At 38.7% G+C, this 27,462-nt stretch overlaps 1 protein-coding gene across 3 annotated transcripts in view; it reads left to right on the forward strand.

The window, feature by feature from the left end:
• The window catches only part of LOC126094477 (DENN domain-containing protein Crag), a 322,685-nt gene that overhangs the window by 280,705 nt on the left and 14,518 nt on the right, over nucleotides 1-27,462 (forward strand). For all 3 annotated transcript variants that reach the window (XM_049908870.1, XM_049908869.1, XM_049908871.1), the window contains 5 exons: nucleotides 7,959-8,101; nucleotides 14,258-14,358; nucleotides 20,115-20,285; nucleotides 20,371-20,538; nucleotides 26,721-26,815. In XM_049908870.1, coding sequence (XP_049764827.1) covers nucleotides 7,959-8,101; nucleotides 14,258-14,358; nucleotides 20,115-20,285; nucleotides 20,371-20,538; nucleotides 26,721-26,815 — 678 coding nt within the window. The remainder of the gene's footprint in view (nucleotides 1-7,958; nucleotides 8,102-14,257; nucleotides 14,359-20,114; nucleotides 20,286-20,370; nucleotides 20,539-26,720; nucleotides 26,816-27,462) is intronic.

Below are 27,462 nucleotides of genomic sequence, written 5' to 3' on the forward strand. Positions count from 1 at the left end.
AAATTACACTCCCAATCTTGTTCGGAAACAGCTCTCCCATGCCTTATCTCTTCAGTCATCTACCATCTCCCAAATATACACTGTCTGGCCACAAAGGAGCATTCCTCTCATGACCCAGTACCACCCAGAACTGGAGAAACTTGATTACAATCTCTGCCAGGGTTTCAACTACCTCTCGCCATGTCCTGAAGTAAAGAATATCCTCCCTTCTATTCTCCCTACCCCTCTTATAGTGTTATTTTGCTGCCCACCAAACCTAAGCAATATTTTTGTCCATCCCTACACCAAACCCCTTGCCTTATGGTTCATATCCCGAAGATGCCTTTGATGAAAAAGCCTGCCCCATAAATCCGCCCCACTACCACCTACTCCAGTCGTGTCACAAGCATCTTCTACCATAAAAAGCAGGGCTGTCTGTGAAAGCAATCTTGTGATCTAAACAATAAGCTTCATCTACTGTGCCACTTTCTGTGTGGACATGGCAACTAACAAGCTGTCTGTATGCTTGAATGGCCACTGCCAGACTGTGGGCAAGAAACAGTCATCATGATGTGCTTCACTTTAATCACTGCTTCTCAGCCTATGCCTTCTGGATTCTTCCTGCCTGCCAGTACCAGCATTTTTGAATTCCGTAACTCCCTGGCCTCAACCTCCACTAATCCCTATCCTCCACCCACCTATCCCTTGCCATGTTCTCACTCCAGCCGTACACATGCCTTCTATCCCACCAACGTTCCTACAAGTCTTTTCCTCTTCTGTACCTCTCTGCTCTCCCGTGTTACGTATGTATTAAATGAATTTTTCATGAGTGCTTGACAGAACATGGCAGCAATATTAAACAAAAAACACTTTCTTGAAGAAAATTTTGCAGGATGCCAGGAAACTGGTTCCCATTTAATATTTTAAACTGGTATAAATAGGATTTCCGTTCACCAGATATCATACTCAGCAGTTCAACTTCCCTGACTGCTTTATTCTTGCTGTCACAATGTGTAACAAAAAAGAAGTAGAGTTTTCTATGTTTTAGACAATGCGGAAACAGTTCGTTGTGATGCAGCAATCATCATATATTTTCAAAGTACAGGGTGTACATAAAGTCTGCGAACACTTTCAATTATTTATTGCACAAGAACTAAACATTATACAGATGCCATACATATTGCATTTTGAAGAGAAACTCTGAAAGTCTTTTTTAAAAACATTCAATATGCAAACCATGAGTGACCAGTAGATGTCAATTCGGTAATCAAATTCTTGCCATACCCTTCCCAGCATGGCATGGTCGAATGTGGCAGTCACTTCCCGTATTCTCTCCCAGAGCTCTGCTACATCACGTGGTAGAGGTGGTACATACACCAGATCTTTAATGTGGCCCCACAGAAAAAAGTCACACGGTGTGAGATCTGGTGATCAGGGAGGACATTTCATGAAACAGCTGTCCCCTTTTGTAGCACGGCCGATGCATCAATGCGGGAGCTCCGAGCTCAGGTACCCACGAGCTTCAGGATCAAAATGGGGTGGAGCCCCATCCTGCTGGACGATGAAAAGAGAGTCCGATTGCATTTGAGGCAGCAGCAACATGTCCATGTAGGAATATTCACTGACAGTGCTCTCACATCTGAACTCGCCATGTTTGCAACTAGTGCTATCAGCAAATTACCAAACTATACTGTGGCGGTATACGTGAAAAAAAACTTTCAGGGCTTCTCTTTAAAGTGATATTTGTATGATATCTGTACAATGTTTGGTTCTTTTGCAATAAATAATTGAAAGTGTTCCCAGACTTTATGTACGCCCTGTACATCATAACCATTATTTGGTAATTAGAAAGAAGTAAAAATAATTAAAATTTATAAAAATTACTGTGGATCTAAATTATGTTAAGAGTTGTCGCATAATAAAATGTGATGCATCAAAGATCACAAATGAAATTAATTTTGTTTTTAATGATTGTTAAGAATTGGTGTTGAAGCCACATTATTTCTGATCTAGTGTCATTATTAATAAGGCAATGTATATATATTGTGAGATCTGTGCTGTAGGGTTAAGCATCATTGTCTGATTATCAATACATCCAAAATTTTCATCCTGCAAGTGCCTAAAGTTTGGATAAAAATCATCGGCAATGAGAGCTGAAGACTTCGATATAGTAAGTCACCCACGATCTGCCAGCAAGCTTGTCAAAGGGGACGGAGGAGCGAATGGAAGTTCAGGGCACTATCTTGCCCTTAGTGTGGAAAATTGTCCCTAAAAGGTGGAAGAATCAGCAATGATCAACAGCATGAGGATGCAGAATGCAGTGGAAACCATTGCATTAAAGATACACTGTGTGTATCACAGACATGTGGCCTCTATTTCAAAAAGTGTTAAGATGAGCTCTCCATTGTCACAAGAGTCCAGATGAGCCTCCATTCAAATCGCTGAGAGGGGACTGCCCAGGGGGAGGTGCCCATGAGAAAAGATGGAATAACCAACAAAGCGGAAACATTCTAAGAGTTGGAACATGGACTGTCAGAAGTTTGAACCTAGTAGGAAAGCTAGGAAAATCTGGAAAGGAAAATAGGGTTTCCACTCAGACAAATATAATATAATATAATATCAACAGCAACAAAAAATGATGTAATGGGAATAAGATTTATTATTAGGAATAGGAACACAAGGCAGAGTGACAGGGCTATTCTCATAAGAATTAACAACAAACTGACTCTGGAAAAATTTTTCTACCATGTGAAATGGTGCAAGATGTTTGAAATTCTGAGAAAAATAGGAGTAAGCTATAGCGAAAGATGGATAATATACAATATGTACAGCAATGAAGTGCTCAGCTTAAAAAGGCTGTAAGACAGGGATGCAGTCTTTGCCCCTACTGTTCAATCTGTACAACAAAGAAGAAGTAATTGAAAGAAAGAAAGGCTTAAGAGTGGTGTTAAAATTCAGGCTGAAAGGATGTCAGTGATAAGATTCACTGATAACATTGTTACCATCAGTGAAGGTGAAGAAGAATTACAGAATATGGTGAATGGAATGACCAGTGTAAAGAGCACAGAATGTGGATTGGGGGTAAACCATGAAAGATGAAAATAATGACGTGTAGCAGAAATGAAACCTGCAATTAATTTAACATCAAAAACTGTGGAGCACAAACTTGACGGAGTTAAGGAATTCTACTACCTTGGAAGCAAAATAACATGTCACACGAAGCAAAGAGAACATAAAAAGCAGATTGTCATAGGCAAAGAGAGCATTCCTGGCTAAGAGGTGTCGACTAGTATCAAATATCAGCGTTGCATGATAGTGAATCATGGACTGGGAAAGCTGGAAGAGAAGAGAAGAAAGGATTTGAGATTTGGTGCAATAGGAGAATGGCCCCCCATGAACCATGGACCTTGCCGTTGGTGGGGAGGCTTGCGTGCCTCAGCAATACAGATGGCCATACCGTAGGTGCAATCACAATGAAGGGGTATCTGTTGAGAGCCCAGACAAACATGTGGTTCCTGAAGAGGGGCAGCAGCCTTTTCAGTAGTTGCAGGGGGCAACAGTCTGGGTGATTGACTGATTTGGCCTTGTAACACTAACCAAAATGGCCTTGCTGTTCTGATACTGTGAACGGCTGAAAGCAAGGAGAAACTACAGCCGTAATTTTTCCCGAGGGCATGCAGCTTTACTGTATGACTAAATGATGATGGCGTCCTCTTGGGTAAAATATTCCGGAGGTAAAATAGTCCCCCATTCGGATCTCCGGGCGGGGACTACTCAAGAGGACGACATTATCAGGAGATAGAAAACTGCCGTTCTGTGGATCAGAGCGTGGAATGTCAGATCCCTTAATCGGGCAGGTAGGTTAGAAAATTTAAAAAGGGAAATGGATAGGTTAAAGTTAGATATAGTGGGAATTGGTGAAGTTCAGTGGCAGGAGGAACAAGACTTTCGGTCAGATGAATACAGGGTTATAAATACAAAATCAAATAGGGGTAATGCAGGAGTAGGTTTAATAATGAATAAAAAAATAGGAGTACGGGTAAGCTACTACAAACAGCATAGTGAATGCATTATTGTGGCCAAGATAGACACGAAGCCCATGCCTACTACAGTAGTACAAGTTTATATGCCAACTAGCTCTGCAGATGATGAAGAAATTGATGAAATGTATGATGAGATAAAAGAAATTATTCAGGTAGTGAAGGAAGATGAATATTTAATAGTCATGGGTGACTGGAATTCGAGAGTAGGAAAAGAGAGAGAAGGAAACATAGTAGGTGAATATGGATTGAGGCTAAGAAATTAAAGAGGAAGCCGCCTGGTAGAATTTTGTGTAGAGCATAACTTAATCATAGCTAACACTTGGTTTAAGAATCATGAAAGAAGGTTGTATACATGGAAGAACCCTGGAGATACTAAAAGGTATCAAATGGATTATATAATGGTAAGACAGAGGTTTAGGAACCAGGTTTTAAATTGTAAGACATTTCCAGGGGCAAATGTGGACTCTGACCACAATCTATTGGTTATGAACTGTAGATTAAAACTGAAGAAACTGCAAAAAAGGTGAGAATTTAAGGAGATGGGACCTGGATAAACTGAAAGAACCAGAGGTTGTACAGAGTTTCAGGGAGAGCATAAGGGAACAATTGACAGGAATGGAGGAAAGAAATACAGTAGAAGAAGAATGGGTAGCTTTGAGGGATGAAATAGTGAAGGCAGCAGAGGATCAAATAGGTAGAAAGATGAGGGCTAGTAGAAACCCTTGGCTGACAGAATAAATATTGAATTTAATTGATGAAAGGAGAATATACAAAAATGCAGCAAATGAAGCAGGCAAAAAGGAGTACAAACGTCTCAAAAATGATATTAACAGGTAGTGCAAAATGGCTAAGCAGGGATGGCTAGAGGACAAATCTAAGGTTGTAGAGGCTTATCTCACTAGGGGTAAGATAGATACTGCCTACAGGAAAATTAAAGAGACCTTTGGAGAAAGGAGAACCACTTGCATGAATATCAAGAGCTTTGATGGAAACCCAGTTCTAAGCAAAGAAGGGAAAGCAGAAAGGTGGAAGGAGTATATAGAGAGTCTATACAAGGGTGATGTACTTGAGGACAATATTATGGAAATGGAAGAGGATGTAGATGGAGATGAAATGGGAGATATGATACTGCGTGAAGAGTTTGACAGAGCACTGAAAGACCTGAGTCGAAACAAGGCCCCCGGAGTAGACAACATTCCATTAGAACTACTGACAGCCTTGGGAGAGCCAGTCCTGACAAGACTCTGCCATCTGGTGAGCAAAATGTATGAGACAGGTGAAATACTAACGCGAATTCTTTACAGACGAATGGAAAAACTGATAGAAGCCGACCTCGGGGAAGATCAGTTTGGATTCCGTAGAAATGTTGGAACACGTGAGGCCATACTGACCCTACGACTTATCTTAGAAGAAAGATTAAGGAAAGGCAAACCTATGTTTCTAGCATTTGTAGACTTAGAGAAAGCTTTTGACAATGTTGATTGGAATACTCTCAAATTCTGAAGATGGCAGGGGTAAAATACAGGGAGCGAAAGGCTATTTACAATTTGTACAGAAACCAGATGGCAGTCGAGGGGCACGAAATGGAAGCAGTGGTTGGGAAGGGAGTGAGACAGGGTTGTAGCCTATCCCCGTTGTTATTCAACCTGTATATTGAGCAAGCAATAAAGGAAACAAAAGAAAAATTTGGAGTAGGAATTAAAATCCATGGAGAAATAAAAACCTTGAGGTTCGCCGATGACATTGTAATTCTGTCAGAGACAGCAAAGGACTTGGAAGAGCAGTTGAACGGAATGGACAGTGTCTTGAAAGGAGGGTATAAGATGAACATTAACAAAAGCAAAACGAGATAATGGAATGTAGTCGAATTAAGTTGGGTGATGCTGAGGGAATTAGATTAGGAAATGAGACACTTAAAGTAGTAAATGAATTTTGCTATTTGGGGAGCAAAATAACTGATGATGGTCTAAGTAGAGAGGATATAAAACGCAGACTGGCAATGGCAAGGAAAGCGTTTCTGAAGAAGAGAAATTTGTTAACATCGAGTATAGATTTAAATGTCAGTAAGTCGTTTCTGAAAGTATTTGTATGGAGTGTAGCCATGTATGGAAGTGAAACGTGGATGATAAATAGTTCAGACAAGAAGAGAATAGAAGCTTTCAAAATGTGGTGCTACAGAAGAATGCTGAAGATTAGATGGGTAGATCACATAACTAATGAGGAGATGTTGAATAGAATGGGGGAGAAGAGGAGCTTGTGGCACAACTTGACAAGAAGAAGGGACCGGTTGGTAGGACATGTTCTGAGACATCGAGGGATCACCAATTTAGTATTGGAGGGCAGCGTGGAGGGTAAAAATCGTAAAGGGAGACCAAGAGATGAATACACTAAGCAAATTCAGAAGGATGTGGGCTGCAGTAGGTACTGGGAGATGAAGAAGCCTGCACAGGATAGAGTAGCATGGAGAGCCGCATCACACCAGTCTCAGGACTGAAGACCACAACAACAGGAGAATGTTGTAAATTAGGTGGACTGATAAGAAATGAGGAAGCTCTCCACAGAATTAGCGAGGAAAACACTGACAAGATGATCGGGCATGTGTTAAAATATCTGGGAATAACTTCCATGGTAATAAAGAGAGCTGTAGAAGGGAAAAATTTTATCGAAAGGCAGAGATTGAAATACATCAAAAATCAATTGTGAGAACATATGGTGCAAGTGCAACTCTGAGATGAAAAGGTTGACACAACAGAGGAATTCGTGAAAGGCCACATTGAATTAGTCCTAATACTGATGACTCAAAAGAAAAAGCCTTGTTAATACTATGTCATTTTTGTACACAATAAATGGAAAATGTTGTTATATGAGAAACTGAGGATGATGGAATTTTCTGTGATTTTATTGAATGGAGCATCCAGAAACAATTACCTATCATTTTATAAGCAATTCTGTCATTGCAGGCCTATGTAATCTGCTTTCTGTGAATTACATATGTAGTGGCTCATTTTACAACTTAATATCTTTTTATTTGGAATTAGTGAGTTTCAGAGCTTTGTCCAGTCATCCTAATTTAGATTTCCCCCAATTTTTTCCCAAATCCTTGAAGATGAATGCCAAAATGGCCGCAGGAGACAGCTTATTTCCTTCCCCAGCCTTGTTCAAGCGCATATTGTGGCCTCAATAACCTAGTTGGCAATGGGTTGTTAAATCTTAGTCCTCGTTCCTTGTTCACAGAATAACTGTGGCTCATGTCATGTCACAAAACCTATTAAAATGCATTCAAAATTAACTGCTTCATCCTAGTTTGATTGTTTCTTAAGTTGATAGATATCTCATTCACATTTCTTTAGTTTTGTTCAGATTATTTTTTTGTAGTTTTATTAGTAAGTTTCACATTTTGCAATGTTATCCATCCTTTTTACATCTCCTGTGGAACGAGAAGGGCTTAGCTTTAAATTACAAAGCATGTGACTCTGATACAGATCATAAAGAAATGCAGTGGGGCTAGTTTCTGTTCTGCCTACCATGCTCGACAAAATAGAACATTGGGTCCTGAAGCCAGATGAAAATACGGATAAGAATTTTGTATTGCACACATGTGTAATGGATGTAAAATAACAGATTCCAGGCTGGACTTTTTTTTTACATTTTTTTGTGGTACAACATTGCCATAGTTGTAAGAACTATCATTATGATCATTACCATAAAAATATAATTCATTACGCATTTGTTAGCGAACTTACAAGAAAAGTTCTTGATCATAGCATTTTTATCAGGTATTACACTAGGAAGTCACACTGACCTGCAATCAATTCACAATTACTGCTATTTCATAAAATTTTTGAAATTACGTGAAGGATAGAAATGTGTTGTTACACATGTTTATCATAAATTATATACTTTACAGATTTTTTTTTTTTTTTTTTCCTTTTTCAGATGCCAGTTTTGTGGGAAAGCCACAGTTCCATTTCTTAGTGTTACCATACTTGATTATCGGTCACAGCCAAAAATGGCTTCAGCACAAAGTCAAGAAAGTGTGAACAGAAGTAAAACTTCCTTAAATCGGCTTTCTTATCTGGGTAAGCAGAGTCTGCCTATGCAGCAGTTATGATGAGTTGTTGAAAAACTCTACTATTAGTGATTTTATCATCTAAAGTGCTCATTTATTACTGTACAATTTATGTCTATCCCACATGAGGATGTGTACATGATAAATATACTTTGGTATATGTTAACTGAAGTGTTTAAGCAGCACAAAAGTTTGACATACATTCAAACATGTGGTGTAAGCAGCAAACCTGGGCTGAAAGTTGCAGTAATGATTTCAACTGCAGTAATAAATTGTAAGGAAAATAAAAATACAAAAATTCTGTTGGACACAGTTGAATTATCTTTGTATGTATTCACTATGAAATATGCTTGGATGCTGTTGTGAACAGATGTAGATTATTTAGTGAGGTTCAGGAGGGAATCTTAAAAAATATTGCCACGACAGCGATATGGAAAGTTACATGTTCCACTACTAAGTATAAAAGTAGCAATCAAACTCAGTTCTCAATAAATCAATGAATATAATCAGTGTTTGAAAATATAATGTGATAGGATAGACAAAAGAAAGCTACTCACCAAACTGGTGGCTCCATCTTCTGGCAGAGGGGTTGAAGGGGAAGGAAGGTGGATGAAGAAAAAGTCAGGATTGCTTTGCATATATTGCAATGTATTATCAAGATGGAAGACCTCATAAAAAAATATGTAGAAGTTAAAAATTGCAAGTTTGAACTTGAAGTGTAACATTTCAAATGTGAAGAAAATCTTTTACAAATGTTGACCATTTTAAATTAAAGTAAAAAGATGATTTACTGAGCAGGGAACTTGTTGGTTAAGAGTGGAACTCATATTAGTGAATCGCCTTCGAGCCATTTAGAATAGGTTTCCTGTTGTTTAAGTCATCTCTGGTGATTAATAGGATGTTTCCTCTATAAAAAGTGCGGCTGATTTCTTGTACCATTCCCATCCAGTCCAATCAAATGCTCTGTCTACAATAATGTTGTTATCAACAGAATGTTTAACCACAGCTTTCTTTTCTTCTTTGCTGTATAATTTTCTATAGTTTTCTTAGAAAAATTTGCCGGTTCCCAATTCTGACTCAAATAACCAAACCCCACGGAGACAGTACACAATTAGTAACTACTTACATGTAAAGAAAGGAAAAGACCCTATGGTGTTAAGGACAGATAGTTGATTTTATAAACAAGTACAGGGTGAGTTCCTCAACAGACACCAGCAGTTCAGCTCTGGCTTTTGCACTGACTTTTCCCAATGACAGCTGGTCTCAGTCTGTTGACAGTGTGCTTTGTAACTCTAGTATCACAATAAAAATTTAAATGTTTGTATTTAACCACTTAAGCATTCTCCAGCTCAGTGTCTTTTCTCTCTCTCTCTCTCTCTCTCTCTCTCTCTCTCTCTCTCTCTCTCTCTTTTTTTTTCCCCATTGATTTGTTCACTATATGTTGAAGCAATCAGACCATCTGCATGGTAAACTTTTGCATAGAAGTAGCATGTACAAAATGTACAAAGTGTAACTAAAGCAGTGTGGGTGGGTATGCAACACACTGAGGCTTCAGGTGACTCAGGAAATGGTTCATGGCTTTAAGCAGTGAAGCTTTTGGACACTATATAAGGAAGATGACTGTGTCATGATGAGTGAAAGAAAGAATTGTTCTTGGAATAAAGTAACCTGACAGTAAAGCAGAGTCTCTTTATACTCTGTTCTTCATACAGCTAGGATTGCTGTGCATGAACTGCAAAATATTATCAAAATGGTAAACCTCATAGATACATCATTACACAGGCATTCCATCACAAAGTCCAAGCACTTAGAGTTTTCTTGAGAAAATCTTTGTAGTGTATCACTGCAGTTAGCAATTGGAAGCACACCCATTTCTGCAAGTTTGTTTTTCAGCTTCAGGAAGAGCTAATTATATTTTAGTAGTGTGTGGAGAGATGCTGCTGTTTCGTTGCATGTTGGAACTGTATGTTCGGCCTACTTCAGATTTTTATCTAATTTTACCCTTACTATACTAACCTGTTATGAACAATTCTAGAGTATTGTTCCAGCGTCCAGAGTCTGCATCAAGAAGGCATGACAACAGACAATGAATGAACTCAGAGGTGCACAGCTTTATGTGATTTCCTTTACAGATACCTTGCACTTTCCCAGAAACTTTTCAATAGATATAAGTCTTCCTCCAGAGTGATTGAATTCCGTAGAGGGGGGGAAAGGTAAGACCTTTGCAAAGGGGGACTGAGGCTTTTGGAGGACATGTTCATGACTTTGTTTTGGGTCTCTTTAATTTCTTGATTCTGTTTGGTGGTGGGAGCAAGTCTCTGATGGGGTGGTAAATGTAGTACGTCTGCGAGACAGGGTAAATTGAGCATGAGAGGATGTGGAGGAGTTCCAGAGGCTCTTGCAGAAGTGGTGGTCCAAGGTGGGAGTATGAGTTGAGTGGATTGGAGAGGTTTTTGAGGTGGTGGTGTGCAAACTAATCTAGTTTGTGGAGGGCTGTAATTTCAATCTGAGAAATGGGGAGCAGGAATTTGGGATTCTAGAGCAGGAGAATTGTAAGGATGGAAAACAGATATTACAAGGAGGTTTGGGTCTGATTTACATGGTATTGCAGGACTAGGTTGGTGAAACTTAAGGACTGATGGAATCTGAAGAGACAGAGGTCATTGTGTAAGGACGGGTTGCAGCTGGAGATTGGTAAACTAACAGTCAGGCCATTTGGTGGGACTCCATGAGGCAAGCAACAATTTAGGAACAGTATGTCAGGCTGGGTTCTGACTAGAAATAGGGGAACTTTTCTGTATTTCTGCCGATGGAAGGAGCGAGGTCCATTGTGTGAAATTAAAAAAGAGGCACTTAAAATACATGGCAAAAAGGATGAAACAGATGAGGTATGAGGAGACAAAGGTGAAACCTGAGGGCGTGAGGTTGATAATGAAACAAAAAAATTGGCATAAAAATAAAAATATGATAATGGTAGCATGCAGGTCGATAGGTGTATATGAGTGGAGAAAGGGACAGCAGGTGAAAAATGGATTGGGTGAGGTCAGCATGCGCAGGCTGGAATATGCAAAAAGAATGGTGGGGTGGGGGGAGGGGGGGTTGTTATGAGGTTCAGCGAGTTCATGAGGCACAGGGAGTCAAGGGGTGTAATAACTTTGAAGGAAGGCATAGAAATGATTGTATCAGTGTGCAGAGTGTGGGTCATTAGATACTGCCCCAACAATCCACATAGTCACATATCCATGTGTTGAGTTTGGATGAGGCTGTTGATACAGTGTAGCTCAGAAGTCAGTGCATGTGGAGTTTGGAAAGCAACAGTAAAACACAGGAAATAAGAGAAAGAAAAGGACAAAGATAATAAAATGTGTTAGATAATAACAACACAGGAAAACAGCACTGGGTTGTGTGATGGAAGAAAAGCTGTTAGGCAAAAAATTCCAGGATGGAATCATTATGAAAAGGACATACCACATAGAGGAGGAATTGAGACACAGCCAGGCATAATGAAAAGACTGCTAAACATTTAATCTTTTGGCCAAAAGCCATCTTGACATACATTCACTTAAGCTAAACTCTCACAAACAAGGCCACTGTCTCCAGCCACTGCAACCCAACTGTGGACTGCAACTGTGTCACGTGTCAGGCGTGAGCAGAAATCTGGGGTGGGTGGTGATGGCAAGGAGGAGGCATGGCACAGGGAAGGGGAAAGATTTCAAGGTAGCAGTGGAGGAAGGTGTTGCACTGCCTGTGAGAGCATGTAGGGATGTGTTAGGGCAGGGTTGGGACTGCTAGGGGAGTGGAATAGGAGAGAAGTAGAGAAGGGAAAAAGACTAGTTGGTGTGTTGGCAGAATAGAAGGCATGCATTGTGTGTAGTGCTGGAGTGGGAACAGGAAATGGGGTAGGTAAGTGGAGGACAGGAAATAGCAAAGGATGAAAATGAAGGATACATTGTAGGGAGAGTTCACATCGGTGGAATTCGGAAAAGCTTGTGTTGGTAGAAAGGATCCTGATGGCACAGGTTGTGAACACATTGTGTTGGGCAGCATGTGTCTTTTAGTTAGAGTTAGGCGGTGACTATTCATGTAGACAGACAGGTTGTTAATTGTCATGCCCATATAGAAAACAGCACAGGATTGCAGCTTAGTTTGTAGATCACATGGCCGGTTTCGCAAGTAGCCATATCTTTGAAGGGATAAGTGATATCTGTGACAGGACTAGAGTATGTGTTGATGGTAGTAGGGTGTATGAGACAGTCTTGCATCTAAGTCTGCAAGAGTGTGAGCTATGAGATAAAGAGTTGGGAGCAGGGTTGGAGTAGATATGGACAAGGATATTGTTGTAGATTCGGTGGGTTACAGAATACCACAATGGAAGGGGTGGGGAGGATAGTGGGTAGGATATTCCTCATTTCAGGGCACAACAAGACATAGTTGAAACCCAGGCAGAGAATGTGATTCAATTGCTCCAGTCCAGGGTGTTAACAAGTCATGAGACGAGTGCTCCTTTGTGGACAGACAGTTGATATGTGGAAAATAGTAGGTGACTGGAGAGAGAGGGCATGGGAGATGTAATCACCAACCACTTCCCACGGTCCGCTGTCCGGCCACAAAGGAGCACTCGCCTCGTGACTCAGTACCACCTAGGACTGGAGCAAGTGAATAACATTCTCCTCTAGGGTTTCAGCTACCTCTTGTCGTGCTCTAAAGTAAAGAATATCCTACCCACTGTCCTCCCCCACCCCTTCCCCTCCCGTCTCTCAGTAGTATTCCGCCACCCACCAAACCTACAAAATATCCTTGTCCACCCTTACTTCACCCCTATTTCCTGCCTCGTACCTCATGGCTCATATGGAACTTCTGTAAACAGAATGAGATTTTCACTCTGCAGCGAAGTGTGCGCTGATATGATATGAAACTTCCTGGCAGATTAAAACTGTGTGCCCGACCGAGACTCGAACTCGGGACCTTTGCCTTTCGTGGGCAAGTGCTCTACCATCTGAGCTATCGAAGCACGACTCACGCCCGGTCCTCACAGCTTTACTTCTGCCAGTATCTCGTCTCCTACCTTCCAAACTTTACAGAAGTTTTCCTGTGAACCTTGCAGAACTAGCACTCCTGAAAGAAAGGATACTGCGGAGACATGGCTTAGCCACAGCCTGGGGGATGTTTCCAGAATGAGATTTTCACTCTGCAACAGAGTGTGTGCTGATATGAAACTTCCTGGCAAATTAAAACTGTGTGCCCGACCGAGAGTCGAACTCGGGACCTTTGCCTTTCGCGGGCAAGTGCTCTACCATCTGAGCAAGTTTGGAAGGTAGGAGACGAGATACTGGCAGAAGTAAAGCTGTGAGGACTGGGCATGAGTCGTGCTTCGGTAGCTCAGATGGTAGAGCACTTGCCCGCAAAAGCAAAGGTCCCGAGTTCGAGTCTCGGTCGGGCGTACAGTTTTAATCTGCCAGGAAGTTTCATAGTCTTTCACTACTAGGATGGCCAATTAGCACTGTGCATTTTTTTTAAGAGTCCTTTGATCACAGATTTTTGTTGAAATAAAAATAAATTTGTGTGATTGTAATCTTCCATATGTTCAGTTTCCATTTTCTGTACAATATTTAGTCAACCGACCCATCCATCTTCTTCAGGTGCTGTGAGTTTTGCCTGACTGAGAGTTAGTGTTGGTCTCACACTGCTGTGTATAACCAAGTGCAATTCCCATCATCATTGCCACATCTAGTTAAGTACATCAATGTACTGAGAAGTGATTATAGGATGATAAATTTAGTCATGGTACTGGATAGGTTTCCATGAGTATTGTTTGCAATGGAGGTATCGAGAGTATTGGTGATCTTGAAAGTTTTAATACTCTTGATGTCATTACTTAGCATATATTTAATCTTGGTGAAGTTTTTAATAAAGATATTGGTAAATCTCATTTTTATTGCTCAATGCCTTTTGCATATGTCTGGTTGGAGTCCAGGCAGCGAGTACAACAGCGAAACTCACAGCAACTGAAGAAGACAGCTGGGTTGGTCTTCGAAATATTGTGCAGAGAATTGAACAACTCGGTTGAAAACCCGAAATCTCACTTCTAATCAATCACGCCACCAAAACCTGAGAGTTACATTGGTATAATTACAGCTGTTGAAACTGATGAATTACTTTATTACAGGTCTGAGTAACTCATCAGTAGATTCCAGCAGTGCAGCTGAAACAGATGTCAGTAAACTTCGTCCAGCAGAAGGAGATCCTCTGACTGCGTGTAACAGGAAGGTAAAGATTAAAAGTGATTAAGTGAAAGTATTTCTTATATTTTTTGTGGCTCATGTTTTTGATAACTCATTATGGTATAGTACGTGTCATTCAGTTTATAAATATAATACATTTTCTCAGTAAAGATGAATGTGTATGCTCACCAGTCACATGACTGACTTTGGAATTGAAGTTAATCTACATTTAAATGTAATAAATGAGTCTATTCAGAGAAGAAGAAACTGTTAAGTCAAAGTGATTTTAGTTTGTTACTTGTATTATGTTTCTTCAATTAATTATATTTGTAGAAATTAATTATAATGTAGAACTTTTCAGTTGTTCATAAAAGTAATACGTTTATCAGTGAATATGCTCACCATGTTCACGATTCACTTTTCAATTAATTTTCACCTACCTATAAATTTAGTAAATAACAGAAATTCACCAAGCAAATAATAGAAATTGCCAAGAAAAAATTATTCAGTTTCTTTTTTAAAACTGTTTTCATATTTTGATGAGTTCTTAACAACAAACTAAGTAAGACAGTAAATATATTGTGACACTGTTGTTTGTACACCTATTTTTTAAACTGCAGGTGTACAGGGTCTGGTAGTGAACACCAGGTGATGTCTTTACAGCACACTAGTATGCAATGGATACATGACATTAACAAATTGCAGTATGCAAAGTGCTTTCATGATATACCGTATTTACTCGAATCTAAGCCGCACTTTTTTTCCGGTTTTCGTAATCCAAAAAACCGCCTGCAGCTTAGAATCGAGTGCAAAGCAAGCGGAAGTTATGAAAAATGTTGGTACATGCCGCCACAACTAACTTCTGCCGTCGAATATATGTAGGGCGACACATGCATGCTTTGTAGGCACAAAGATAAATACTGGCGCCAAAACCTCTGCGGCAGTAAGTAAATTAAAAGACGAGCTTTTTTTCTCCGCCGCGAGTTTCGACCACTGCATTTTCATACATTATCCAACGAAGTAAATACAAATTCCGTATTGTTCATCTTCGAATGTAGCACAATTTCAGTGTACTACGAAAATCTGACTGGCAAGACTGTTTGGGATGTTTGTCAATATGGCCAACTCTACGTTCTGAATTTTTTCCTATCTGTGAGAAGAGATGGTTGCTAATAGGAACCTGATGAAATTTGAATCACATACAGTATTCTCTTCACCATAAGAATAATACGAATATAAACATTTTGCCATGTATTCTTTTGTGTTTGCTGCTTTCTCATTTAAATCCTGTCTGCCTAATAAACTACGAAACTAGAGTGAGACAACAGCAAACGCGGAAGAATATACGTATCGTGTCATGTTTATATTCGTATTATTCTTATGCCTAATAATGATACAGTCTGAAATGAAGCAAGGCAAGTGACTAGATTTTTAAATCTAAGATGACTCTAATTTCTGTGCAGAATTTGATGTAATAAAGAAGCGGCCGCAAAGATTTTCAAACGGAGAAAAATTTTCGCCTAACTCTCGTTCAGAACATGTTCTATCATACGCAGTCTATTATTTGATTCTTGTTGATCATTATCAAAGGAAGCAGCAGTGTAAGTAACAACAAATAGCAGTCTCTTGCCATTGTTTCGCTAATGAGACGATTCCTCTCTTTTTTTTTTTTTTTTTTTTTTTTTTTTTAATTGTATGCGGCGGTAGCGCGCACAAAAGCAAGCCATGCCGCGAGCCACGACAGGCCGTAAACATGCACTATCAGAATGCGACAAACAATGCATGACACAGTGCAGTAATGCATTTTCAGCTTAAGAGTGACACAAACACCTATATCAAAGAAAACGGCACTTATCAGATCAAAGTAAAATAAGCAATCGATTCAAACCAGACGAAGCACGTGAAAAAGGAAGAGCACCCGTATAAATACGGACAGAGCGCCTGATGCATAGCAATGGCTACGTGGTAAAGCTTAACTGCTAAGCTTAAGACTCGAACCAAACTACTGTAGCTGTATTGTCATTCACCTAAATTGTGTCTCATATTACAATGGACCAACTTTGTTTCGATTTGGAGGTGTGGCCTAAAACTTTTCTCTCCCCTTGAATTTCGAGTTTCAAATTTCAGGTGCGGCTTAGATTCGGGAATTTTTTTTTTCCTTGATTACGAGTCTCATTTTTCAGGTGCGGCTTAGATTCGAGTGCGGCTTAGATTCGAGTAAATACGGTACATAGAGCAAATTTAGCTGAACTATCTCTTCAAGAATTTATTTGATATGTTGACTGGAAGAGACAACCATTAACATGTTGTTAGAACAGTACCAGTGAAACATTGTTACAGGAATTGGCATAGGAATATCCAGTTGCAAAATGATTGTTACCCACTTCAGTATCCATTCTTGCTGCAAAAATCACCTTCATTTAGTGAAGGGGAAGTATGTAGATAAATTAATATCAATTTAAGGAACATTGATCTGGTCTATGCCAGGTGGTGGGAACAGGCCTGGATATTGACTATTTTGAGATGTGCCATTTGCTTCTTTGCCAAGGTAATTTATAGAACACCAGTTGTAACTGAATGGCTAATATGTTGGAAACACATTTTGAGACCATGGCTGTGTGCAAGGTACAGATAATTCTTGAAAGGAAGAAAACAGCAGTCAACCACTTTTAATAACTGTATTTATTTACACAAATAGTACCAGCCCACTACATTAATATATAATACCTACTTGAAATTTGACATTGATTTAACTATTGTATTAATGTATGACTAAGCAAGCTGTTATATTTTAGTGTAGTATTTCATGTTGCATTAATGTATGCAATTTGATTTTATCAGAGCGAGAGTGTTTATTCATGTTTCAAACTGAAAACAACTGAATGAAATTTTGAAGAAAGTACGGTTGCATAACTCAGTGTGTTCATCGAGAATATAATGTGGTGATATGCGTTTATGTACATATATATCTTTCTCCTTGAATAGGTCCATAGGTTATCTTTCTCAGCATGGTGCAATATCTGGATGCAGTCTTCAGTGCTTTTCACTCTGTCTGTTGAGAGTTGTCCTGTCTGTTGAGAGTTGTCCTGTCTGTTGAGAGTTGTCCATATTGCCAATATGGATTTTGATATGTTGTCCAACCACATCGCATCTACATGCACTTTGATCTGAGTTTCGATGCTTTTCCCATTTGTCCTACATAATAGGAAGGGCTTCCCGACCAATAAAAAGGGTGCTGAATCAGGACTCAAGCCTGGATACCTGACTTTCATGGACAGTGATGGACGTTGTTCTTACCAAATGAGCTATCTGAACTCTGTGGACTAGCATTCCTGGGAGAAGAGAGATCATAGAGAATGGCTTAGTGACAACTTACAGTTTGTTTCCAAAGTAAATATTTAAGTTTACATGGAAATTGGCCTCTTGTGAAAGTTCTCAACAGTAAGCTGTATGCCAGATATGTATGTATACAAGGTAGACCACTAGTGTTCACCAAATTAAAAAAGTCACTGACCTGCTCAGTGTGCCAGCAGTGTCAAAAGATAATTATAGAGGAATTGGAAAAAGGAGAGGTCAGAATTAGAGGTGAATGAAAACAAAAGTGCTGTTCGCCCAGTCCCTTAAGGTCAACAAAGAAACTGGCAAAAATGCAAAATTGCTAAACTCTTGACACACAGGTGAGAAAGCAGTCAGTAAGCAGACAACAATCATTTACAAGATCTGGAAACAAGAGGACTGCCAAGTGGCTGGACATTTGCCCGAATTTGTCGTCTTTAAAAAGAAATGAAAAAATAAAATATGAACAACCCTTTTAGCATCTCATTTACCTTGATAAGTATGAGATTTTCTCTAAAGCCTTCTGTGGCTGCAGAACAGTTTGACTCACAAAAGGGAAATATCAAGGAGGATTTAGGAAAGACTACTCTTTTGATGTGCATGTTACCAATGTTACATCTCTGTTCTTTTATACCTGAAGTTTAAGGATAAGAAGTTCTTAGTTACCTTCATTGATTTCATGAAGGATCACAACCCTGTTGATTGAAATACACTAAACCAAATCCTGAAATAAGTCAACTTAGACAAAAAAATAAACAATCATAAAAAAAAAAAAATTATTGGCACTACAAGTGAAATTCAGAAGGTAGATTTCAGTGCCTATGAGGTTGGGATGGGTGTTAAGTTAGGAGATGGCCTGTCACCTCCACTTCTCCCTTCATGCAAGTGGCTCAAGGCAGTACATGGTGAAGTTACCAAAATTCTGTTTGTTGCTATGTTCTTTTGCACTCTCCGTTCTCTCTTAGGCTTCTAACTTCCTGTTCAGGCATTTCTATTCACTGTGAGGTCTTCTGCTGCATACAGAATGGGTACAGCACCATTGGTCTGACACTGATTGCTCAGCTTTTGCAGATAATCTTGCGATATTTTCTGATTACCTAGGCATAGCCACAAAACAAATCAAGAAATTCAAAATCAACATGGCAGTGGTTGGCCTCCAGAGGTCATTTGAGAAAACAAAATTTATAACAGGCATTAAGTCACCACCCAGAGAGGTAGATGCAGATGATGGAAAAATCAGGCAGGCAGAAAAAAATCAAGTACCTAGAAGAATCATTAGAACCAGGCATTTCCGAGAAAGTAGCCTTTACATCTGGGAATAACTCGATGGAAATGGCATAGAAGCTGTCAAGAAGTATTTACAAACTACTGTGCAATCATTTAATCAGAGGCTTTGTATGCAGCAGAATGCCTCACAGTGAGTAGAAATGCCTGAGCAGGAAGTTAGAAACCTAAGAGAGAATGCAGAGTACAGAATACAACATAGCAACAAACAAAGAGGCCCTGCCCTGGTTCACTCAGGTTTTGAACAGGATCTTCAAGAATTGGTGACCATAAATGAAATCCTCCACTAAAGCTACCTGATGCCAAAAGTTAAAAACCAGTAATCTTGTCAAGTCATTTGCCAAATGAAAAAACTTCTGATTCTAAAAACTGAAATTCCTTCTGCTTTTGTTCATTCATTCATCTATGTTTACTTGATAAATAGACATTTATGAAAAATGTGTATAGTTGTATGATGGCATTTGCTGATATATACTTTATTTAAGAAATCACCTGTGGGATAGGAGGAGTTGTCACACAAACACAATTTTTAATATGTTTTTAACTTATATCCAAAGATATGTTACCAGAGAATAATGCAGCTCTATGGTTTACATATTTATGTGCCAAAGATAGGTGCAGTGGTAAATTGTGAAGACCATTCACCTCAAATTGGCGTAGGGAAAATTAAACATCCTGGAGCGACTCCTAGCGTCTAGGCTGGTGAATAAGGGGTAGGTCACCTGATAAGACATCTGCTGAAATATTCAGAAAAAATACACAGCTTATGAGGAAAGTCCCTCAGCATTCAAGAGGGAGAGTAAAAAACAATTAGAACAATGAAACTAGCTGATTTAAGTTTACAGTAATTCTATCTATAACACATTTTCTGCCCATATATCAGAACACATCATTTTAATCAGTATTGTGTTTCATAGCTTTCATCAGCTGTCTAATATTAACATACCTGTAATAATTGGACAAAAGACTTAACATAAAGATATGCTAATGTTTCACATATTTGCTTATATCTGCATCGTGTTCTGGCTGCTCGCATGAATTTATTGAAAGGGATAGTACAAGAGTGACTGGAAAACATTACCAGCAACTAATTACTAAACTGGATAATAGATGTGAGTTGAACACAGTGATTGTAAAACATGTGTAAACTGCAATATAAATGTAAAAGTATCTCTATTGCAGAGAGAAGACCCTCCGGCAGATCTTCCAGTTACACTTGAGCCAATTACTGTGCCATATCTCAATCCATTAGTATTGAGAAAGGAATTTGAAAATATTTTGTACAATGAAGGAGATAGCTGTCTTACACAGTCCCGATTTGTGGATGAGCATCCAATTATATACTGGAATATGGTAGGTAAAATATTCTTTTTCCATTACATTTCAAATAATTAATTGAATTCGTCATACAGCAGTTTGTATTGCATGAATATTGCAGGTCTGGGTGTTTCAACGCATCACAGCTGTAAGTCACTTGCCTGGCTTGTGTTTACATGCAGCGTCTGTAGAAAAAGGAAACCGAACTGTTCATCCATCATGGGCCAACAGTGATCACAATAATGTTTTGATTCACTGCATGTGGGATAATCCTCGCCTTCATGAAGAGGTAAAACTTGCTCCACAAATAATTGCTGATTATGTGTAATAATTATTTAGTTTACCACAAACTGTTTGAATACCCTTTACTGTTGTCTTCTATAAGTGTACATCAACAGTTTACTGAATAATAATGTCCCCAAAGTCAAGAAATAAGTATTAAACATTGCACTAACATTACACAACTGCTAAGAGAGAGTTCCTCAGTTTACTGAAAAAGACACTTAAAACACATATTCTTGGTGGCCATTTTACTTGAACATAACTCTTACTAATTGTAACTGACAACACTGTAATGGTACCAGAATGAATCTTTAACTATGCAGCAGTGTCCGCACTATTGTGAAACTTCCTGACTGGTTACAAGTGTGTGCTGAACCAATAAGATAGAGGAGAGGTAATGGTAGTGTGGAATTATTTCTGCTTCACAAGTAAGGAACCATGTGTGTTTAGAATATGCCAGCATCATCAGTATACTGATATTCATTAAAATTATCACCAACAGCATGAAAAAACATCGAATTTTACTCAAACAAAGGAACAAACGTAGAAGAGAATGTAGCACAATGGTCCTTTTGCAATTTATGAACAAAATTAGAGAACAGATAAATGCTTGGGATTCATACATTTAGAAAAAGCTGTTCATTCAGGGTCAGAAAAATATGCACAACAGTCACTGAGAAATAAAGCACTGATTCAATGCATGAAGAATATGTACACCAATACTAGAGCTTCACCTTGACATCAGCTGTTCTCAGGAGCCCTAGAGATGGTTCTCCGATCTCTAAATTGGAAGAAAGGGAGGAATACTCATTAATGAAACATACTGTAACCAGCTTTGTTTTGCTCATGACTTCATGATGTTGATTCCTACTGCAAATCATTTTCAACAATGTTTGAAAAAATATAACAGAGCAAGTTTGAAAGTAAACCTTAAAAATATTGTGATCAGTATAATCAGCACACAGAAAAAAATAGTAAAAATTAACAAAGAAGCCTTAGATCCATTGGATTGTTTTGTATTTAAGACAGTTGAAGGCAATGACTACATGGACAGCAAAAGAAATAAACAGAATAGTAAAATATCTTGGAGTGGTTTTGGTAAATTAAATAAAGTATTTGAAACCAAGCTTTTGATGTGTTTGAAAATAAAAAAAATTTACAAACAGCAAGGATTACCAGTTTTAATTGATAGCAATGAGACTTTGGCATTTTTTGCAAAAACTATCCAAAAACAATGAGCAGTAGAAATGTACATCTTGGGAGTTACATGGAGATGCAGGAAGACAAACAAATTGACCAGTGTACAGATTGGAGTGGACTACTTAAAATGAAATAGATTTTAACAGTTGTCGGGCAAATTGGTGGTAGATGGGCCAATGAAACTCATTCCTGGATTTTAGCAGATAAGAGAAGATTGAGATGAAAACTGAATGCAAGTTGCGAAGATGTCATTAAAACAATAGCTGCATGAATTTGTATAACTGAAGATCATAATGCATGAAGAGGTCCGGAGGTGGTCTTTATCCAGTAGTGGGTGTCAAATATTACTGCTGCTGGTGATTATGATGATGATAAAAACACTATTGTATATTTCAGTGATCCAACATTCTCAAAAATTTACTAAGAACTCTGTTTTCCCATGTGGATTAGTTATTGCTTTTCTTGCATACTTGACTGCAGTTCATGTGAAGATTAGTATTCAGACACTGTACATTCACACTAAATCATCAGTTCTTTCATTAATAAATAGCACGGCATCTAGACTCCATATTAATTCTCATATATCTGTAAGGAAGAAAACTGCAGCATGGTACCTTGTTTTTAAAAAAAAAAAAAAAAAAAAATTTATTTTTTTGTTACTAGTTTCACACCTCGGGTTTTTAACATTTACCTCTTAAAATTATGACCCCACAATTTGTAGCTGTATGTATTTTTTCTGTGGCGTTGGAAAGAACATTTAAAGAGGACTTCAGTAATGCAAAACAGTCAGTGTTGTAATTGGGCAGCTATAAACATTAAAGATTACTAGCATACGTAATAAAATTCGCCACACCGTTCATAATAACTTAGAGAAAACTTCATCTTTACATATTTACTCATTCTGAATATACAGGGTGACTCAGGGGCAAGGTACATGCTTTGAGGGGTGATAGTATTGGTGATTCTGAACAAAAAAATTCAAATGAACATATACTCTTTTCTTAACTGTTCCAGCATACAGCTGTTTGAAAATCGTGGGTGTCAGTCACATATCCTTCTTCACCAGCACTCACATGCAAATACAACCAAAGTGACATTAGGCCATGTAGTGTTGTCTTTACTGACTATTTCAATGCGCACATCACTTGCACATGATGGGATGACAGGTCATGCAATAGTATACATTGTTTACCTCACATGTCAGAACTGCAGTGGTTGCACCAGTGTACTGCGGTGTTGTATGTATAGTCGAAACAATCAGGTCATTGTAGTGAAGGTGCCACACATCTTCATTCATGCGGAACATGGTGACATGATCTTTGTGTACAGGTTTTGTAATTGGAATTCCAGAGCCACTGTTTGCAAATACGAATGTGGATTTCCTCCTGATTACAGATTTCTGGATAGCACAGTATTTTGCAGGGTGTTGACCAGTTTGCGCAAGCCCGGTAAGCTTCCCAGCATACATGATGTATCTGAACATCCTGTCCAACAAGATCATAGTGAATTTGAGAACACTTTTGAAATGGTAGAACACAGTGTAGCTACCAACTCTAGATGACTTGCTACACAGCTTGGTGTTCCACAGGCATGAATAATGCGCATGGTACATGAGAAGGGTCTCCATCCATATCATCGGCAGATTGTGAACCATCTGCGTTGTTTTCATTAGTTTCCTCAGAAACTCTGAAGAATGGACCATATTTCATATGGCATTTTTTGTTCAGAATCACTAATACTATCACCCCCTCAAGGTATGTACCTTTTCACACCCTTCATTTAGGGTGGCCTATTTTACCTGCCTATAGGACATGGTTTTGTTATAAAGTAAAGCCCAAATGTTTCTGAAAATTAATAAGTGAAACAACTTCATTTCCTGAAGTAAATGGAACGTATAGATCCTATGAGCAGATTGAAAGTTTTAGTAAAACACAAAATCACTTGTACTGTTTTCTGTTAAAGAATAAAAATGTATACATTCATACAAGAAATCATTGTTTCTGTCTAATGGGCTTAGGATAGTTAGGGAAATTTATTGCTTCAAGAAAGGATGGCTAACTGCAGTTTGATGATTCGCTGATTTTATCCTAATAAAGCCACAGTGTTCTCAAACTGTCATGGATAAAATAGTTTTTAAATAGTTTTGAGTGCTTGTAAAGAATGTAACTGAAAGACTTTTTTAAAAATTTGTGTGCTTTTACGGGATGGTATGATGAAATCAGAGTTAAAAGTAAACTGAATGCCTTGTCAGTATAATACATGTTGGCTAATGATGCCAGTATTCAACTGTGAATTACAAAGGGCTCCTGCAACACAGACTATGATAACACTGGTGTGTTACCATCAGTTTAGGTATGGCAAGATATACCCCCCATCCGCCAAACTTGTACTTTGTTAAATTCTTTCATTGAACAGTATGTGATGGCAACATGATGTGTTTGATACTCATCAAGCAATTGCAGTAAGTACCTGCAGATCTTTTGCTTTTGGAAATGAAGGTTTGGGAGGTTGACATGATTTTCAAATTATCATGTTGACGCAATACAGTAAATCTGGCCACATTTGGGTGTTGGAAAATTGCAAATAGTTTTTTGGTGTACTTTTTCTTTGCCAAATTGTATGCTGAAGTAACCTAGTAGGACTTCTTTATTATACATCATACAAAAACTAAAGTACAGTATCCCCATAAACAATAAAATACACTTTTTTTTAAAAGAAAGTTTATATTGCTTATGATTTATTTACTTTGGTGACTCATTTAATTTGTTGTGTCTAATATTTTATATCAGTATAGTTCATGTAAGTAATATTTATCAATAAAGCTTCATTTTATTAAACCTACTTACAAAATCATAAAATTACCTAAACATATGTAGAAACAATTGCAGATGTGTAGTAGTTTTACAAGGTGTACAAATTTGGCAGTTCTGCCAAAGGATCAGGATCAATTTGGCACAACTCTGGTTGGCATACGAAGGTAAACAATGTTGCATTATGTGATTCGTCACAGCGGACTCACAAAGCAGCTGCACCGAGCCAACATTAAGTGTCAGGGGTCCTCTTTGGTCCCTGAACTATGGGCCTGGATTGAATTTTTTCCTTTTTATTAATAACCAGCTTTTACTGTCTTTTACGACACACACACACACACTCATATATATATATATATATATATATATATATATATATATATATATATATATATATATATATAAAAATAGAAGGAAACATTCCACGTAGGAAAAATATACCTAAAAACAAAGATGATGTGACTTACCAAATGAAAGTGCTGGCAGGTCGACAGACACACAAACGAACACAAACGTACACACAAAATTCAAGCTTTCGCAACAAACGGTTGCTTCATCAGGAAAGAGGGAAGGAGAGGAAAAGACGAAAGGATTTGGGTTTTAAGGGAGAGGGTAAGGAGTCATTCCAATCCCGGGAACGGAAAGACTTACCTTAGGGGGAAAAAAGGACAGGTATACACTCGCGCACACACACACATATCCATGTGCATATACACAGACACAAGCAGAAATAGAGGGAAACGTTCCACGTGGGAAAAAATACATTTAAAAAGAAAGATGATGAGACTTACCAAACAAAAGCGCTGGCAGGTCGATAGACACACAAACAAACACAAACATACACACAAAATCTAGCTTTCGCAACCAATGGTTGCCTCGTCAGGAAAGAGGGAAGGAGAGGGAAAGACAAAAGGATTTGGGTTTTAAGGGAGAGGGTAAGGAGTCATTCCAATCCCGGGAGCGGAAAGACTTACCTTAGGGGGAAAAAAGGACAGGTATACACTCGCACACACACACATATCCATCATATATATATATATATATATATTTATATATAAAAACAAAGATGATGTGACTTACCAAATGAAAGTGCTGGCAGGTCGACAGACACACAAACGAACACAAACATACACACAAAATTCAAGCTTTCGCAACAAACTGTTGCCTCATCAGGAAAGAGGAAAGGAGAGGGAAAGACGAAAGGATGTGGGTTTTAAGGGAGAGGGTAAGGAGTCATTCCAGTCCCGGGAGCGGAAAGACTTACCTTAGGGGGAAAAAAGGACGGGTACACACTCGCGCACACCACACACACACACACACACACACACACACACACACACACACACATATCCATCCACACATATACAGACACAAGCAGACATATTTAAAGACAAAGAGTTTGGGCAGAGATATATATATATATATATCTATATCTATCTATATCATTATAATAGAAGGAAACATTCCACGAAGGAAAAATATATCTAGATATATTTTTCCTTCGTGGAATGTTTCCTTCTATTATAATATATATATATAATAAAGGGAAACATTCCACGTGGAAAAAATATATCTAAAAAGAAAGATGATGAGATTTACCAAACAAAAGCGCTGGCAGGTCGATAGACACACAAACATACACACAAAATTCAAGCTTTCGCAACCAACGGTTGCCTCATCAGGAAAGAGGGAAGGAGAGGGAAAGACATCAGATGTCTGCTTGTGTCTGTGTATATGCGGATGGATATGTGTGTGTGTGCACGAGTGTATACCTGTCCTTTTTTCCCCCTAAGGTAAGTCTTTCCGCTCCCAGAATTGGAATGACTCCTTACCCTCTCCCTTAAAACCCACATCCTTTCGTCTTTCCCTCTCCTTCCCTCTTTCCTGATGAGGCAACAGTTTGTTGCAAAAGCTTGAATTTTGTGTGTATGTTTGTGTTCGTTTGTGTGTCTGTCGACCTGCCAGCACTTTCATTTGGTAAGTCACATCATCTTTGTTTTTAGGTATATTTTTCCTACGTGGAGTGTTTCCATATATATATATATATATATATATATATATATATATATATATATATATATATTGGTGAACAGTGTATCTGAAACTGTTAAGACAAGGGAGAGAGTGAATAGTTCCTTATAATGTGTTTCAGCACTTATTGTTTCATTTCCATTTACAGGTTGGACAACCTATGTATGTGTTGTGGCAGCTAAATGAGGAACCAAGTTCTCTCGTAAGTGCTCTACTTACAGATCCTACCAGTGTGTCCAAAGGGTAAGTTGAATCATGTGTATTGAATATAACATCTTTGTAAATAATTTAGCAATAAAGGAGACTACTCAGTGAATAGCAGTAGTGTTGAGTTGTTGGCATGTGCACGAAAAGAACAAAACTTGGCTAGCTTTTGGTAGAAATCCTTTGAAAAGCTAGATATCGCACACGTGCATGCGTGCATGCGCTGTCTCTCACGAAAAGGAGCAGGAAGCATGAAGAAGAGTTGGGAACAGGTAGCTAGTGACTTGGAGGGAGGCAGCAGTTGTGCAGAATAGGAATGTGGGAGGAAGAGGTGGCAGGTGCTCAGGCTAGGGATGCAATACATGGGCATTGGAGCCAGCGAGGTGCAGTGCATGACGGCGACATGAAGGCATGGGTTGGGAAGGGGTGACAGGACAAAGGATGGGGAAACTTCTGGGTGGGGGGTATGGGAACAGTGGGTCATTGATGACTGAGACAGAAGGATTATAGGGGTGTAGGATGTGTTGGAAAGATAGCACTCATATATGTACCGTATTTACTCGAATCTAAGCCGCACTCGAATCTAAGCCGCACCTGAAAAATGAGACGCGAAATCAAGAAAAAAAATTTTCCCGAATCTAAACCGCACCTGAAATTTGAGACTCGAAATTCAAGGGGAGAGAAAA

This window comes from Schistocerca cancellata, chromosome 8, assembly GCF_023864275.1.
Source record: "Schistocerca cancellata isolate TAMUIC-IGC-003103 chromosome 8, iqSchCanc2.1, whole genome shotgun sequence".
Taxonomy (NCBI): domain Eukaryota; kingdom Metazoa; phylum Arthropoda; class Insecta; order Orthoptera; family Acrididae; genus Schistocerca; species Schistocerca cancellata.